The 18,879-nt window shown below is 38.2% G+C and overlaps 1 protein-coding gene and 1 long non-coding RNA gene across 6 annotated transcripts in view; one reads left to right on the top strand and one right to left on the bottom strand.

Moving 5' to 3' along the window:
- LOC127446007 (mRNA (2'-O-methyladenosine-N(6)-)-methyltransferase) overlaps window positions 1–15,047 on the bottom strand; it is a 35,158-nt gene extending 20,111 nt beyond the window's left edge. Inside the window, exons 1-5 of one of the 3 annotated variants that reach the window (XM_051706594.1) lie at window positions 13,122–15,047; window positions 11,290–11,432; window positions 10,936–11,060; window positions 10,668–10,805; window positions 8,064–8,203 (exon numbers count right to left, since the gene is read on the bottom strand). In XM_051706594.1, the coding sequence (XP_051562554.1) occupies window positions 8,064–8,203; window positions 10,668–10,805; window positions 10,936–11,060; window positions 11,290–11,413 (527 nt within the window). In that variant the 5' untranslated portion in view covers window positions 11,414–11,432; window positions 13,122–15,047. Of the gene's footprint in view, window positions 1–8,063; window positions 8,204–10,667; window positions 10,806–10,935; window positions 11,061–11,289; window positions 11,433–12,476; window positions 12,691–13,121 lie in introns of those variants that run through there. The other 2 variants (XM_051706596.1, XM_051706595.1) reach the window with 2 other exon arrangements.
- LOC127446031 (uncharacterized) lies at window positions 12,627–18,264 on the top strand. Of its 3 annotated transcripts, none has more exons than XR_007898086.1 (3): window positions 12,627–12,767; window positions 15,054–15,300; window positions 15,824–18,264. It is a non-coding gene; the product is annotated as an uncharacterized LOC127446031 (long non-coding RNA). The 3 variants fall into 3 exon arrangements; XR_007898087.1 differs by having other exon boundaries at window positions 15,054–15,720; XR_007898085.1 differs by having other exon boundaries at window positions 12,631–12,767; window positions 15,054–18,264.
- Window positions 18,265–18,879: the final 615 nt, after the last annotated feature.

The raw sequence follows: 18,879 nt of genomic DNA, 5'->3' as shown, positions 1-18,879 counted from the left end.
GAATTTTTTTTAATGTTCTAATCCATATAACTTCCTGGTCATGTATTTAAAAAACAATCAACCTCCTTTGACACAGGTACTTCAACAGGTACTCCAGCATGCCAACCTTAATGACTCATGGCTTTGCCATGAGTCATTATGGCAAAGCCATGAGTCATTAAGGTTGGCATGCTGGAGTACCAGTAATGACTCACTTGCACTACCCTCTAGGCCACATCTTTGCTTTGCTGCTATTTAATATGCAGCAATCAAAGTGACCACAACTTGTAAATTGGATGATGCCTGACATGGGATTTGAACCCATACTCTTGATGTTGTCAAGACCCTGCTCTATCCGTTGAGCTATAGGACTTACTCCACATGACCTGGAAGGCTTACATGACACATGGATTACTAACTCAAAGGACATGGCTGTCTCCAAACAAAAACTCACATTGTGAGTGTTGTCAGTGCTACTTAAATTAATATAAGGGCCTAATAAACATGACTTAGCCAAGTAAAAGTACAAAATGTTAGGTGCCAAGTCCAAATGTTCAGGAGGATATTTCAAAAACCAAAGATGGGAAGTATTGTTTTTTATTATTATTATTATTATTATTATGGGTAGGATGTGTTTGGTGAAAGCACTGAATGTGCTATGACATCACTGATGTGTTATAGGTGTTAGTAAATATATAACAGGTGATCTGACATCACTAGGTCACATGACCAGGAAGTTAAATAAATTTGAAAATTAAAAAAATTCTTAACACACAAATCATATTTCCAAAATCCAAGTCACGTATGATATGTGTCAGGTGTGTGTGAATGCATTACAGGTGGTCTGACATCACTAGGTCACATGACCAGGAAGTCATATGGATTTGAAAAAAAAATTAATTAATAAAATACACAATCATATCACCAAAATCCAATTCATGTAAGATGTGTGTCAGGTTTTTGTAAATATATAACAGGTGGTATGACATCAGGTCAAAGTTAAATCATTAAAAATGTATAAAGTTACGATTCCAAAATAAAAGTCATGTAAGGTGGAAAGGTGTTGTGAGTTCATGTGCTATAGGAGTTCTGACATTCATCCATTTCTGTTAGCTAGAAGTTAAATGCAATTTCAGTTACATTACATTGTTATAAACATTTATGGCTTTAATTTTTTTTTTTCCTTTGTACCATATATTTCTACTTAACTTGTACTTAAGTTACATCTGGATAAAGTTACACATGTTTTAATAGCCACAGAGTAATCTGTTTTTCACCAGCCTTTGTCCGTTTCACACTTTAAAGACACTACCTAACTTTGCCTGCCGAACGTCTAACGAATGTCCAATATAAAAACAACTTTACCGCACTAAGAGCAACTCCAGGCTAGGCTAAACGATCAAGAGGGTCGAGCTAGACGTTCAAATCTCAGTTTATGGCGTTCCGGAAGGATGTGAAGACAACTTCCAGGACATGGTGTCCTTTCTAGAAGACCTCATCAAGTCAACCCTGAATCTAAATCCCGCTCTCGTTCTCCAAATAGATAGAGCACATAGAGTACTAGCACCCAAACCACCTGCCACAGCCAAACCACGCTCAATTATTGCCAAGTTTCTAAACTATTGGACGAAAGAGATGCTAATTAAAATGGCATGGGAGAGGAGAGTGATTGACTGGAGAGGCAACAGGATCTCATTCAAACACGATTAAGCGCCTGACGTGCTTCGGAAACGTAGGGAACACCAAGAAATCAAAAAGACACTGAAAGATAACGACATCAAGTTTCAGACACGGGTTCCAGCCAAGTTAAAGGTGTTTCACAGAGATTGCACAAAGCTATATAATTCAGCTGAGGTGGCAGTGATCGACTTGGGGGAAAAAAAGAGGTTTTTCCAATCACAATCAACAACCACCCTACCTTATTGATGGAGCGAATTCAGCGTTTGTCCTGGAGAAAGAAAAAACAGAGCGCTCCATTCCTCTCCTCTGCATCCACAGGTTGAAGAGGAGTGAGTGATAAACTACGATCACTAAAAATACAGGCACGACAAGTTCAGGTATTTGGTGTTTCCCGCAGATCACTCCCACCGATATTTTGTCATGTTCTCATTTCAAGTGTTACTTCCTGATAAGGAAACATAAACTTCAAGTGCAAATTGTGCCAAAATGAAAAATGAACATCCACAATGCTACAAAAAAAGTCATGTACATGGGCCCTCTGTCCAACACGAGTGCAAGAGGCTCATTCCATGGAGCAGTTTTGTCATCAATACTTAATTAAGGGCCGATACAGTATGACCCCTAATTTGGAAGTCATGTTGTTAATTTTGTTTTCTTTCTTTTCCTCTGAGTTCATGTTCACTGTTAAGCCTGAGGGGGTGTTAAGTCACAATAAATGTGCAAGTTTTAGTGGAAAGAGACAAGAATATAGAAAATATAAAAATTGCATCATTTAATGTAAATGGTCTACTCAATCCTGTAAAGAGAAGCAAGATTCTGACCAAAAACTTAAAAGAGAGAAAACTGAGGTTGCATTGTTGCAAGAGACACACCTAAATGAAGCGGAACATAGCAAATTGAATCGGATGGGGTTTAAACATGTTTTCTCACCATCATATGGGTCTGGACACAGAAGAGGCGTAGCAATTATAATCTCTAATAAAATCATCTATGAACATCTTTCTGAAATTAAAGATAATGACGGGATATCAATGATACAAGCCAGAGTAGAGGACACTCTAATACCTTTTTTTTAAACTTTTATGCCCCACCAGGAAGTAAATGTTCCTTTTTAGGATCATAATAGACAAGACAGGATCATAATAGCCTCTGAATCACAAGGAATCTTCATTTGCAGAGGCGACTTTAATGATCAACTAAACCCTAAATTGGACTCCTCAAATCCAACTCGCCAAACAGCGAGTCCAGTGAGTAAGCAAATCAACATAATGATGAGAGAAATGGGATTAATTGATATATGGAGAGACTTTTACCCAGGAGGAAAAGACTACAGACATTACTCTAATCCACATTCATCATACTCAAGAATTGATTATTTTATAGCTTTTGGGAGAGACAAACATAGAATCGAAAACTGCGATATAATTTAATTGACATATCTGACCACGCTCTGATCTCTCTCTCATTGTGTTTGGAGAGTAAACCAAAAAACATTCTCTGGAAACTAAACGGTAGTATATTGAATAGTAGAGGGATCAAACAGCAAATTAAGAAATTGAACATCATATAGTAAATAACGACAATGGACAGGTGACACCTGCCATATTATGGGATGCTAGTAAAGTGGTTCTTTGAGGGAAAATTCTAGCTATTACTTCCAACTTAAAGAAATGTTGACAAGAAAAACTTACACTTCAAAGCATTCTAAAACAATTAGAAATGTATAAGACGAAGAATCCAAATAAAAATATAATTCAGCAAATTAAGAAAGTCAAAGCAGAAAGACAATTTCTATACACAGGAAATAGAAAAAAATAATGTTTTCGAAGCAGGGATACTATGATGCTGGAGGAAAATCAATGAAATTATTAGCCAGAAAATTACGCAAGCAACAAGCAGATTCAACTATACAGAAAATACAGGACCTTATATCCAAGTTCAAATATGATAGAACTAACTATATTCAGAGAGTGTTTGAATGCTACTAAAGAAATTATATTCCCAAACACAAAACTTAGAACCCTATAAAATAGACTCTTTCCTTAAATCTTTAAAACTCCCCTGTATTAGTGACAACCAGAATACTATATTGATAGCAGAAATAACAGAGGAAGAAATACATAAAGCAATATCCAGACTTAAAACAAATAAATCCCCAGGTCCAGATGAGTTTACATCAGAGTGGCATAAGGTATTTCAACAGCAAATGACTCCAATTTAATTGGATTTAATTATTTATTACAAGGAGGTGAATTACCACCCTCATGGCGGGAAGCCGTCATTTCTGTGATACCAAAAGAAGGAAAAAACAAACAGTATTGTGCCTCATATAGACCCATTTCTGTCCTTAATTTAGATTATAAGATATATATACTTCAATTTTAGCAAAAAGAGTTTAAGCTATTCTGCCAGAACTTATTGGTTTTGATCAGACTGGTTTCATTAGGGGCAGACAAACCCAAGACAATATTTGACGGACTCTTCACATTATTAATCGCATTCAGGATATTAACTTACAGGCAGTACTTTTAAGTCAATTGGTTTTTTCTTAGTAGGGTGCTATCAAAGTTTTAATTTCATGATAGCTAAACCATCTAAACCATCCACAAGAATTAAAATAAATGTTGATTTGTCAGGGACATTTATACTGGAGCAGGGCACAAGACAGGGGTGCCCTCTGTCTCTTCATTTTGCGTTGTTTACTGAACCTCTAGGCCAATGGATTAGGCAGAACCCCAAAATAATAGGGATTAATATAAAGGGAGATGAGCATAAAATAGCATTATTTGCAGATGACATGTTAATGTATCTAACAGACCCAACACAGTCATGTGGTGAACTCATGAAAACATTAAAAGTCTTTGGTTCCTTTTCAGGTTTCAAACTAAATATTCCAAAAACACCTTCAATTACAACCCTCCAAATGAAATGACAAAGGAATATAATTTAAATTGGCAAGGAAAATGTATTCAATATTTAGGAATATCTCTCCCTAAAGCTATAAAAGACCTAGAAATGGTTAACTATGGACCAATTATTAAAACAATTAAATCAGATATAACAAGATGGGATCTGCTCCCCTTTTTCAATATGGGATCTAGAATAGACTCAATTAAACAACACTTCCACGTCTACTAGTCCACCTTTTTCAGTCCTTACTAATAGATCTCCCAAAAAAACAGTTTACAGAATGGGATAAAATAATTTCCAGATTCATATGGCACGGTAAAAAACGGATAAAATTTTAAATCCTCCAGTTGCGTAAAGAAAAAGGTGGAGCGGCACTACCGTGTTTACAGAAATATTACTTTGCAGCACAGTTAAGGCCTATTTTTTGTTGGTGCAATCCTGATTATCAAGCAAGATGGAAGGACATAGAGATTAGGTGGTTTGGAGAGATTCCTACACAAACAAGTAATGCTGATAAAAGACTAATTATACATAAAAAAAAGAAAATCAATGGATAAAGGTATCATTGAAAATTTGGTATGAGATTATTAAGAAATATAAAAATGGAGGATTCAGTGAAAGTACTAAAATGGTGTATATTTGACACTGATTTTAAACCAAACACACTAGATAATCGCTTTAAAACATGGGCAGAGAAAGGCCTTACAGCCTACTGTACTATTATGGATAGAGGGGAACTTCCAAACTCTTAAAGAAAGACAATCTTGAATCAAAGGATTTCTATAGGTATCTCCAATTGAGACAGCATTTTTATCAGAAAATTATTATTTTTTATTGTAGCTGACCCAAACAACAATGGTGTCATAAAAATATTTGCATCACCTTATAATTCCCAATTGACAGAGAAGATCGTCTTCAGATTGCATAAAGGAATGACAGGTTTAGATGTAGACTCAACCTCATATATTAAGGAGAGATGGGAAAAAGAGAGTGGTGCTGTAATAACTATGGAAGAATGGGTAAATATCTGTAAGCTGCAATGGTCAAGTTCTCACTCTTCATACTGGAGGGAATTTTGCAGGAGAAATACTATTCCTTTCTTTGTTACTCCGAAACAGAAAAGTAAATTATTAGGTACAGTTGTGCTCAAAAGTTTGCATACCCTGGCAGAAATTGTGAAATTTTGGCATTGATTTTGAAAATATGACTGATCATGCAAAAAAAACTGTCTTTTATTTAAGGATAGTGATCATATGAAGCCATTTATTATCACATAGTTGTTTGGCTCCTTTTTAAATCATAATGATAACAGAAATCACCCAGATGGCCCTGATCAAAAGTTTACATACCCTTGAATGTTTGTCCTTGTTACAGACACACAAGGTGACACACACAGGTTTAAATGGCAATTAAAGGTTAATTTCCCACACCTGTGGCTTTTTAAATTGCAATTAGTGTCTGTGTATAAACAGTCAATGAGTTTGTTAGCTCTCATGTGTATGCACTGAGCAGGCTAGATACTGAGCCATGGGGAGCAGAAAAGAACTGTCAAAAGACCTGCGTAACAAGGTAATGGAACTTTATAAAGATGGAAAAGGATATAAAAAGATATCCAAAGCCTTGAAAATGCCAGTCAGTACTGTTCAATCACTTATTAAGAAGTGGAAAATTCAGGGATCTCTTGATACCAAGCCAAGGTCAGGTAGACCAAGAAAGATTTCAGCCACAACTGCCAGAAGAATTGTTCGGGATACAAAGAAAAACCCACAGGTAACCTCAGGAGAAATACAGGCTGCTCTGGAAAAAGACGGTGTGGTTGTTTCAAGGAGCACAATACGACGATACTTGAACAAAAATGAGCTGCATGGTCGAGTTGCCAGAAAGAAGCCTTTACTGCACCAATACTACAAAAAAGCCCAGTTACAATATGCTCGACAACACCTTGACATGCCTCACAGCTTCTGGCACACTGTAATTTGGAGTGACGAGACCAAAATAGAGCTTTATGTTCACAACCATAAGCGCTATGTTTGGAGAGGGGTCAACAAGGCCTATAGTGAAAAGAATACCATCCCCACTGTGAAGCATGGTGGTGGCTCACTGATGTTTTGGGGGTGTGTGAGCTCTAAAAGCACGGGGAATCTTGTGAAAACTGATGGCAAGATGAATGCAGCATGTTATCAGAAAATACTGGCAGACAATTTGCATTCTTCTGCACGAAAACTGCGCATGGGACGCTCTTGGACTTTCCAGCAAGACAATGACCCTAAGCACAAGGCCAAGTTGACCCTCCAGTGGTTACAGCAGAAAAAGGTGAAGGTTTTGGAGTGGCCATCACAGTCTCCTGACCTTAATATCATCGAGCCACTCTGGGGAGATCTCAAACGTGCAGTTCATGCAAGACGACCAAAGACTTTGCATGACCTGGAGGCATTTTGCCAAGACGAATGGGCAGCTATACCACCTGCAAGAATTTGGGGCCTCATAGACAACTATTTCAAAAGACTGCACGCTGTCATTGATGCTAAAGGGGGCAATACACAGTATTAAGAACTAAGGGTATGCAGACTTTTGAACAGGGGTAATTTCATTTTTTTTCTTTGTTTCCATGTTTTGTTTTATGATTGTGCCATTCTGTTATAACTTACAGTTGAATATGAATCCCATAAGAAATAAAAGAAATGTGTTTTGCCTGCTCACTCATGTTTTCTTTAAAAATGATACATATATTACCAATTCTCCAACGGTTTGCAAACTTTTGAGCACAACTGTAATTCATTATGTTGGAGACAGTGCGGGTCTCAAAATGCCAATCATTATTACATTCTGGGACTTTCCAAATATCTCAAGATACTGGCAAGACATACACAAGGCATCAGAAAAGATCCTGGATATTTTGCTTGACTTCACATTTGAAGCCGTTTTTCTAAGTATGGTACACATGGGAAAGACGGACTAAATATATGTATAAAATCCTTCTTGCATCAAGCATACTCTAACTAGATGTTGGTATAAACCTAATTCTCCACAAATAAGCAACTGGATAAAAGTTTTAAAGAATGTCTTCACTATGGAAAAAAATAACATTTGGCTTGAACCTTCAGAGAGACAGATTTATTAAATATTGGATTAAATGGATTGAGTATGTAACCCCTATTGAACAAAATGCATTTTTGTTGTAGACTGATTACAATATGAGTATTTTTTGATTGATGTGACATCCTGCCTCACTTCTGTAAATAGTTTTGTGTTGGGATAACAAACCACTTAAAGTAGTACAGTATATTGTTTAAGCTAACTGGATATGAGAGTATTTTCAATGAAGACTTAAAATATGTTGGAAAATCTGTATCTGTGGAAAATGTTGTCAATTCTTTCTTTTCCACAATAAAAACTTAAATAATAATAATAAAAATAGGTGTAAATAGCATCAGCATCAGCATCATGATGGAAAATAAATAGCTGTTGAAAGGTAAACATGGTCCTGTACTCACACAGAGGGCCGGTATGGAGCCGGTGCAGGTACGCTGGGCTGGGCTTGTTTATCATCTGTGGTGGAGGTCCAGGGTTTGAGTCCTTGTGTGCTGGGAGAAATAGGGACTGTAGGAGTCGTCGGAGTGACTGGAATCTCAACCTGAATTTGACAAATCAAATATTAGCAAACAAAAATACAACTGTTGCTGAAGGGCTATTTATTTCATTTTTCATAAATACTCGCGATTACAATTACAGGTGCCACAGTTACCTTGATTATCGTGAAAAGTCAATTATAGCTGTCCATGTAGGTCTACTCACCCTGCATACATTTTTTTGATGTAATTTTCTATTTTAAAATGTTTTTGCAGCGACTGAGCATTATAACCAATCACATACATTGCTTGCTTTGGTGTATAATTTATTTAAAAATTTAATAAAAGCTTTGTTTTTGATGCTGCTAAGAGGGCTAATGTGAAGTTGAGCATTTAGGCACAGTTTTCATTTACTGATAAAACACCTATTAAATACTAATTCAGTGCAGTTGATCTATCCGAAATAATATAATATAATATTTTAATTAGAGCTTTAACACATTAATTCAGTGCGAATAATTATATAAAAATATAACGCATTAAAAATAATTCACGCAATCAATCGTCCTTGGACTGTAAATCAGAGCAATATATGCTTGATGTACCACCTGTTTTCAGCAGGGGGCAGTCAGCACAACTCTAGCTGTATAGGCAACGCATAGCTGTACAGACAACAAATCACACTCAGTGACACAATATCTTGCATTCAAAAACAGCTGGACGGAGTACAATTCTGAATGCAGGGATCTCGAGATGTGTTTTTATAAGTTTCAAACTACATTTACCTCGACACAGCGACCTAAAAACTGTTTATGACCCGATGCAACCAAAGTGAGACGCTCTAAAAGCATCCATCTGATGCAAATGTACATTGACGCATCCTTAGAAAAGCCCTAAATTTATCTCAGACAGATTGACGAATTTGATTGTAAAATGGATTGCTGTGGACTGTAAGCCAATGATAGGCCTTTGTTCAATAATATGGAAATAAACAATATAGTGCCATCTAAAGCCACTTATCATTATATATATTGCCTTATCAATGCTATACTCGGCTGCCCCAATAATGTAATGCATTTTAGTTATTTGAATTATATTTATAGCATATAAATTATATTTATAGTATATAAATTATATTTATAATTATAGAAATATAATTAATCATTATACTGTATATTGAACAATTGTTATTTGGGGGCTTTCTCTGCAAATATTTATATATGCAATTAATTTGACTAATCGGCATGTCAGCTTATTAATTTGATTAAAGATAAATTGATTGACAGCTCTAATTTTAATGTACATTTCGTTAATCCAAATTAAATCGCAATTACATTATCAAGAGAAATATTTTACAATAATGATTTCTATCATATTCGTGTAACCCTTTTTGGAAGTATTGTATTCCCAATTACCTTAGATGTAAAACTAAACAAAAATGCATGCTACCTCAATGCTATTCTAAAGCCCAAAGTATACTTCGATTTTGATGAGAACGCTCCACGTCTGCGTACAGTCGAACGCGCGCCTGTCAAAGTATACTCCATTTGACAGTGCGCGCACATACAGGCGTTTGGAGCATGCATGCTACGACTGCCGGACAATTTCTTTTCAGGTGATTAGACCCATAAAGGTGTCTTTACATTCCTTCAGACTCAAGTTATACAAATGCAGGTATCTCCAGACCTCCTCACACACACTTTCTTGACGTTCATATCTACTGTTGTTGTTTTTACCTTCGTCTCCTGTGATATACTGGCGATTATGTCCTCTTTTAGCGTTTCTTCATGACAGCAGTGGCTCAAATATGAGTACTGCCACATTGTGGATACACTAATTTGTGCAAATAATTCCAGGCGCATGCGTGTTCAAAGACGCGCGGTTATAAAAATCGGGCTGCACGCGTTCAGTGTTCGAGCACTCTGCTGACGACTAGATTTGCGTCAAGCATCCTGTACGAAGTATACTTTGGGTTTAGTCTACATCCACATTAATCGGGATAAATTTGAAAACTGCTTTTTCATTTTCAAAACGCTCTTTGTACAGAAACGCCGTTATCAAACATTTTCCAAAAGTTGATCGTCCACACTGAAACGCCTGAAAACACTTAAATCCCCTTACTGGGCAAGAAGAAAAAAAAAAAGGTATGATGCGTGGCCCTGCGTCATTTCCATGTACGGTCTGAAACACAACTGCTCTCGTATTCTGCCGCCGGACAGTAATTCCGAGTAAACTTGTACAAAGTAACATTTATCTTAAACAAAGCTAGCAAAGTGGATAGCAGGCACAATAAAGCCGCTACAACATGGGCCGCCATCTTGATTGTTTTGGGTTGAATGGATTACATGGCTGCGTCACATGACAACTATTGTCATCGTTTTCGAATATCTCCATTTTCCCTGTCCAAACTACAACTACAGGTTTTCGTCTCAGTGTGGACTGAAGGCCAAATCGTAGCGAAATTAATGCGTTTTCAAACTTAAACATATTAGTGTGGTTGTGGCCTTACTTTTAGTTAGTAAAACTGACCTTTGGCCTCTTGAAACTGTTCGGCCCCCTTTGAGAAGCATCCTCTGATGGGTGTCTCTTACGCTGGCCGTTCCCCAGTCCTGCTTCCACAATTGCCTCACCAGAGGCTGGAGCTGCGTTCAACCCCAGAGGATCCGACTAAAACAAGGGCGAAAAAAGAACAACATTTATAAAACGAAAAACCTGTCAAAATACTAATTGAGTACCAATAGAGATTTTCCCCAATTTTATATCCTTAACAATGAAAATGAACTGGCCCTGAACTTACAATGACATCATGTTGCCCCAGGACAGGCATCTCCCACAGTGATTGGTTGGTGAAACGGTTAAAGTAATATGGCCGATTCTCCCTCTTACTCCAACATTTTGACCATCCAGCTTGAATCAACTCATCTAAAAGAGAAACTCACAATCAGAGGGACATAGCACAGCAGTCTAAAATGCAAAATCTTTACATTTTTGAAAGACTTATCACATATTCCTTACACTGACCAAAACACCCCCCCCCCCACCCAATTGTAATGTATGGTTCAAGAACTACGGTATTTTATTATTAAGCTATATAAGTAACAAAGAAAGTCTTCCTCTGAAAATGTGCTCACAGATACTCATAATTACAGACCTGGCAGCTCTTGGATGGGTTTGCTGGTAGAGGGTGACAAGGGAGCAGACTGTGAAGTGGACCCGGTGGGCGACATGACCAATGCCGAGTCTGCCTTTACTGTTCCGTGGTTTTCACTCATCATAGCTCCTCATTTGTCCTGTCTTTAGAAGAAAATAGTCTCACCTATATGTTTGGAATCTCAAACACCCCATGTATAGCCTAAACCTGAATAAGTGCAATGAATTTTCACATGCTAAGACTTTCTGAGAGTCCTACCAGTTGGGTATTTTCTACAATGTGTTTTTTGTTGGGGCGAAATTGCCCCCAAACAGAAACATTAATACACTGGATGATCAGCTCCTCGAAAAGTGAATGCCTGCTTAATTTGCGATATAACAGTATGTAAAATCTTTAATAATATCTGCACACTGGGTTTTGATTAGGCCATATTAACATATTAAAAGCATTTGAAGGCAATAGAATTCTTTTGAATTTATTATTATTAATAATATATTTATTTTCTTAGTACACCATTGGGGTTCTCTAGGCCCCCAAACATATTGAAACTACAGTCAAGAATGAAATGAGCTTTCTAATGTGATTCGATAAACTTCACAGGACAATAATTAAACTTAAAAATAATAATAATGAAAGGGAAACGTAAACTTTAATCATCCTCCTTTGTTGGCATTAAACATTCACTGATACAAAAAGAATTCAAACAAAGAAACCACAACTGTACCATTGGAAATACAAACTCTAGCTACTGTACACCCTATTCCATTGGCACAGCTACAGTATTGTGTGTGTGTGTTTTTTTTTTTTTAACAATGTATACCTAGGTAATAAAGTGGTATCCATTGGCACACCATAACATACACTGGAGTGCCATGAAAATACCATGGTACATGAATATGGTAACCATTCAATATCATATATATCAATGTACCATAGTATTATCATCAGATACCATTTTTGTACCAAAAATTTGAGATTGCTAAATCTCAGAAAGACATGAGCATAGTACAAAAAAGTACTATAGTGGTACCATGGTACAGTGACGATATCAAATGAAACCATGACAATACCATGGTACCACGTCCAAAAAACATCGAAATACCGCGGTACTCGTTGATGTACCAATACCGCGGTACGTGAATATTCTAATCACACAGAACCATTGTATATTTATACATAAAACATACTACGTTATAGCCATCTGGTAGCATGTCCATAAACCCGTGGTATTACCATGGTACTTTTTGTTTAGTAAAATCACGTCTCTAACCATAAATCGCATATCTAATATATACCAAATGTTTACTGCGTTTGTCGTCGTTCATAAGAGCGCAAATGAACGAAAGAAGGACACGCATGCGCCTGCTCCGCCGCCCGCCCCAGCTCGAGCCGCCCGAAAACAAACCCGGAGGAGGAGGAGAGGGAAACGTCCAACAAAGAGCTGCGGCAGCACAAGCGGACGTGCTGCGAAAAACCAGGTAAAATAAGACCAAGCGGTGGAGCAAACGACTTCATTTGGGCACGCAAAGGGCGCTAATACACTGGGCCATCACTAAAGTGTATTAAACGGGTCATATGTGAAGTTTAAAGCTTGCTGATCGTCGACGGTTACCAACACAACATTTTACGTGCGCACTTTCGCTTCGTGGAAACGGTCGAGAAGATGGCGCGCGCGCTCGCGTACTAGACGCCGCGATCCCTACGTACTGCAATGTCTGTTTATTTTGTGCACAGCGCGCGCATGCAACATCAGCGGGGATATTTATGTGCCCCGTGCATTCCGCCACCCGCACATAGGTCTAGTGCTGTTGTTTGACATCTGAATCCCTTACCTTGGAGAGGTTTGTTGGAGTCCTCAATAGGCTTTGCGCTATTCAGTCCGGACCCGCCTCCGCCTCTCCCTCCCCACCGACTCCGCCATCTTGTATCGGGCACTCGGACCCGGTTAATGCGCAGGCGCGGGTTTACTCGCAGTCTGCAGGAAAAGTCGTCAAAACAAAGTGGCCATATGCAGAGAGGCAGCAGCTGTCATTTTAGTGTCTCAGTGTGAAATAGCTTTCGTTATGTCTCGCTAAGCATTTTGAAATTACCCCATTCTTTAATCTAAAAAAGAAAAACAGCCCAAAACCCAGCTAACGATTTTTGGCTCCCAGAACGGACATCCCAACCTTCCCTGTTGGTTAGCTAAGAAAGTATTTTTACGGAAATAGAACGTTCCCCTAACGTTTTCCAAACCTTTTGCTAACGTTTTGTTAATGATCCCCTCACCTCCATTTTCAAATCATATTTATATTTACATATCCATACATTCATACATCATTAATCATAAATAAAACATTCAGTCTGTATACATAATCAGCCCAATTGATCCATTGTTTAATTCAAAACATTTAATGATCATTTAATACAAAAAACATGAAAATATTTTACAACTAAAACCTAAAAATAACCAATAGAGAACATTCTGTATAAGTTATTTTTAGGTTATCCCACAAAAACCACCCTGCGACATTCTGAGAATGTTAGTTTATGGTTATAAAATAAAGAACCTAAGGGGAATGTTTTTAGAACGTTAGCGTATGGTCCCCAAAAAATTACCAAAAGGGAACCATACGCTAACGTTAGAGGAACATTCTGTGTTTGCTGGGAACATCTTAAGTTGGTTGGCTGGTTTTATGAAAATGATTATACATTTTGTTCTCTAACAGAATGCAATAGCTTGTAGTCCTTAAACCCAGAAGAGAATTCGCCATGGGTTCCCTTGGGATTTTCCTATGGGTTTTTATAATGGGTTTTTTAAACTTATGCGTAAAATAAGTCCTGCGGTAAACATTACTTGATACGTGGACGTTTTGTTCTACAAAATAAATTACACAGGTAATATAAATTACATACCTCAAATGTGAATTTTGAAGCCGCCTTGCGTTTAAAAAAAGAAAAGAATGTAATTCAATATGGCTTCAGAATTCATGTTTGAGGTATGACTGTGTAATTTATGTTGTAGTACAAAACGTCCACGTATCACCAAGTAATATTTACCACAGACCTTATTTTACACATAAGTTCAAAAACCCTTAGGAAAATCCAGAGGGAACCCATGGCGAATTAGACTTACGGGTTCGCCTACAAATTGATGTCACGGCTGAACAGCTCTATAAACCTTATGCTGCCTTCATGTGCTATCAGAATTATCCTACTTCCCACTTCTGAAGTGTTAATTATGAGTATGTCGTGTTCACGTGCTTTGTTGTCGGAAAGAAATGGGAAACATGGACGAAGCCTGGTTCATTCATACATATTTCTTGAGGAACTTTTATTTTGACACCATAATACATTTCACTCAGTTCGCTTGGTGACGATAATGGAATTTTGATCAAATACAAGTTATTTAGAGGGCCTGGGTAGCTCAGCAAGTAAAGACACTGACTACCACACCTGGAATTGCAAGTTCGAATCCAGGATGTGCTGAGTGAATCCAGTCAGGCTTCCTAAGCAACCAATTGGCCTGGTTGCTAGGGTGGGTAGAGTCACCTTGGGTTAACCTCCTCGTGGTCGCTATAATGTCTGGTTCTCGCTCTTGGTTGGGCACATGGTGAGTTGTGCATGGATGCCACGGAGAATAGCGTGAGCCTCCACACGCGTTAGGTCTCTACAACGTGCTCAACAAGCCACATAATAAGACGATTGATGGTCTTTCATTTATGTACCTTTATGCATTTGGCAGACACTTTTCTCCAAAGTGACTTACAATGCACTTATTACAGGGACAATCCCCCTGGAGCAACCTGGAGTTAAGTGCCTTGCTCAAGGACACAATGGTGGTGGCTGTGGGGATCGAACCTACAACCTTCTGATTACCAGTTATGTGCTTTAGCTCACAACACCACCATCACTCTTAGATGCAGAGGCAACTGAGATTCGTCCTCCGCCAACCACACTGAGGCGACTCACTACACCACCACGAGGACCAAGAGCGCATTGGGAACTGGGCATTCCAAATTGGGGAGAAAGGTTCACAATTAATCTTGTGAATTAATAGATGAGTGCCCTTTTGCTTTGCTTTTTAGCACAGCCATAATACATCACATTTGCTTTCAACTCATATTGTGCTGTGATAATGATTTGATAGCCTTACCTGCCATCACATCCCAATATCAACTAAATAAGCTATTTGTAACATTATATTTCTGTCTTTAAGCCCAAGATCTTTGTTTCTTTTACTAAAATTGTTTTCTTTTTAAGTGATTTGTTGGAGTGAGTAATGCACTGGATTTGGGTAAATTTGTTAATTTTCAAGTCAGATTTGAAATTGGAGTCTGAGCTGACACACAAAACAGTGCAGGCAGAAACACCTCACTCAAGCGGTCAGTGTGGTCAGCTAACCTTAACAACTTCAAAGTACAGATCTGGGCTGCGTATCCCAAAAGCATCGTAAGCTTAAATAGGTTGTAGAAACCATTGTGTTCATTTGCAATGTGACAATGGCAAATTAATAATTTTTTTGTCAATGCTGACATGGGGTTTCTTTGTAAAGTTTCAGGTGAAACAACAGGAAGCTGTATTCGCCACTGGACGATCAGCCTTGAGGGGCTCATCATTTGTGAGGGCATCCAGCCAGCTTTTGTGTCTGGACTTGCTGCTGTCTTTTCTACTTACTACACCTTCAGTCTTCAGTACCAAGATGATTCTGCATGCACACTGGAATTCATTCAAAGTTTAGCTACTTAGATGCTTAAATCCTTCAGCTGTTACTATGTGACGTGTGCATTTTGTGGACCTTGTGTTGCTCCCATTTCATTTCACTGGTCACGTACAACTGCCCAAAAGATCTGATTGCTGGAGCTTGTTAAAGGTATTGTTCACCCAAAAAAGAAAATTCTCTCATCATTTACTCACCTTGATACCATCCCAAATATATATGACTTTTTTCTTCTTCAGCAGAACACAAATGAAGATTTTTAGAAGAAAATCCAAGCTCATACAGTGCAAGTGAATTGGTGCCAAAACTATGAAGTTAAAAGCAGCAGAAAAGCAATTCTAACGACTCCAATGATTTATTAAATGTCTTCTACATTTACATGAGGAAAAACATAAGCGAATCATCTTAAGGAGACAGTGGTACGAAAAGTGCTATATTACAACGTTTCACTAGCATGAGAATAGTATTCAAAACAGATTAAAGTGCAACTAGGACATTTTTTTTTTTTAGTGACTTGTTAAGTGCTCATGGAAAAGATGTGTTTTTAGCCGTTTCTTGAAGACAGAGAGTGAGTCAGCTTCACGGATGGAGTTGGGAAGGTCATTCCACCAACGTGGTACGATGAAGCCGAAAGTCCGGGAAAGTGTTTTGGTGCCTCTTTGTGTTGGTACAACAAGGCGACGTTCCTTAGCTAACCGCAGGCTTCTAGTGGGCGCGTAGCTCTGCAGAAATGATTTTAGGTATGCTGGAGCAGACCCAGTGACTGTCTGTATGCCAGCATCAGAGCCTTGAATTTGATACGTGCATCAACCGGCAGCCAGTGGAGAGAGATGAGGAGTGGTATAACATGCACTCTCTTTGGTTGATTAAAGACCAGATGTGCTGCTGCATTCTGGATCATTTGCAGGGGTCTAATTGCACATGCAGGGAGGCCTGCAATGAGAGCATTACAGTAGTCCAGTCTAGTTATGACAAGTGACTGGACAAGCAGTTGTGTGGCATGTTCAGAGAGGAAGGGTCTTATCTTCCTGATATTGTAGAGTGTAAATCTGCATGATCTTGTGGTTTTTGAGATGTGGTCTGTGAAATTTAGTTTGTTGTCGATGGTTACCCCTAGATTTCTGACCGTTTTGGAAGCTGTTACTGTAGTTGCACCCAGCTGCACGGTGATGTTGTGTTCAGCAGCAGGGTTGGCTGGAAAGACAAGGAGTTCGGTCTTGGCTGGGTTGAGTTGCAGGTGGTGTTCCTTCATCCAGGCCAAGATGTCTGCCAGGCAGGCAGAGATTCAAGCAGTCACTGTGGTGTCGTTGGGCTTGAAAGACAAGTAGAGTTGCGTGTCATCAGCGTAGCAGTGGTAAGAGAAACCATGTGCCTGAATGATGGGTCCCAGTGATGTTATGTATATAGAGAAGAGAAGTGGCCCAAGCACAAAAAGATGACATCAGTTAACCCTTTTGTTTCCAGTCAGCTAAAGAAACGAATGGACTTTGAGTGGGACTTTATATAAGTCAGTGAACCCAGTCAGTCACACATACTCACACACAAACACTCTCTCATACACACACAAACACTTTCTCACACACACAAACACACACTCAACACACACAAACTCACACACACTGTTTTTGTCATTTCTCAGTTATTCACTAACTTAGTCTTTGTTTGTGTCCAGAGTTCAGTGTTTGGACAGACTGCAAGGTTTGTTATTATATGTTATTATATGTATTTATTATTTATATGGCTAAAATGTAAGTTTATGTACCTGAATCAGCTTTGGGCTTTGTTTTACCAATTTTCTTCTAATTTTGTACAGATGTTTTGCAAGATCATTATTTTAGTTGGCTTGGTTTCTGAGGCACTGATTTTGATAATGTTTTATATGTATATCTGAGTTCAGTGTTCGTACTGACTGCGCTTCTTGTTTATTTAATTAATAAACAGTAATTAACTGCTAATCCTTTTGTCAGTATTTTACTGTAAATGTAGTTAATTTTACAGTAACTTGCTGGCAACCCTGCTGCCAGTTTTTACAGTTTTTTTTTTTTACGGGAAAAATTTTAACAGTGCAGTTACACCACTATTATTTATTGCGTAAATGTATGCATACATGATATATGCATTGGATTAATATATAATATCTGCAATAATATTAGTGTGTCTGAACTTTCAGTAAACATTTCTATTGTTGTTTAACAACAAGACTTGGAGAGCCACACCTGTTGACTGATATTGCAGAAATTGAATTAATCTATAAATAAAGACTGTGTTTAAATAAAGTCTTACTGTTTTCTTGTGAATAATGTTGGGTTTTAAAAGAAAAAATTTTCAATACTGTAACAGTCTTCCACTTTTGCCACTTTTTTTGTGTGTGCACATTTTGATCATTGAATCACATTTCCCATTTAGATATCATGTCACTTGCACTATATTAGTCACATGAAGTTTATGGCCATTTGTACCTTATTTGCCCTTGTACTTTAATTCTTTATTTAATGAGATAGTTCTCCCAAAGATGAAAATTGCATAATCAGCCACTCATCCTCATTGTTCCAACTCCATATTGCTTGCTTTCTTAAGGAGATGTTTGGCAGAATATCTGGGCTGCCAACTGGATGGGGATTGGGGCTGTCAAGCTCCTGAAAGGGAAAAAACAAACATATGATCAAAATTATAGTCTGTACATCTACGGACGTTTATTGCCCCCTTAGATTTTCCTTGTGCCCCCCACAGTCATATGGCAAAACAACCAAGGGGAACTCCCCCAGTCAGATGAAGAGGGAACCAGTTGCCCACCCTAAAAGTCAAAGGAGGGGCTGGGAGACCATTGCCCCACCAGATTTTCCTTGTGCCCCCCACAGTTGAACGTCAAAGATCACATCCAAGGGCTTACT

The sequence above is a fragment of the Myxocyprinus asiaticus genome, chromosome 9, assembly GCF_019703515.2.
Source record: "Myxocyprinus asiaticus isolate MX2 ecotype Aquarium Trade chromosome 9, UBuf_Myxa_2, whole genome shotgun sequence".
NCBI lineage: Eukaryota > Metazoa > Chordata > Actinopteri > Cypriniformes > Catostomidae > Myxocyprinus > Myxocyprinus asiaticus.
Note: the sequence above shows the minus strand (reverse complement) of the source record. Positions and strands in the feature narration are given on the sequence as shown.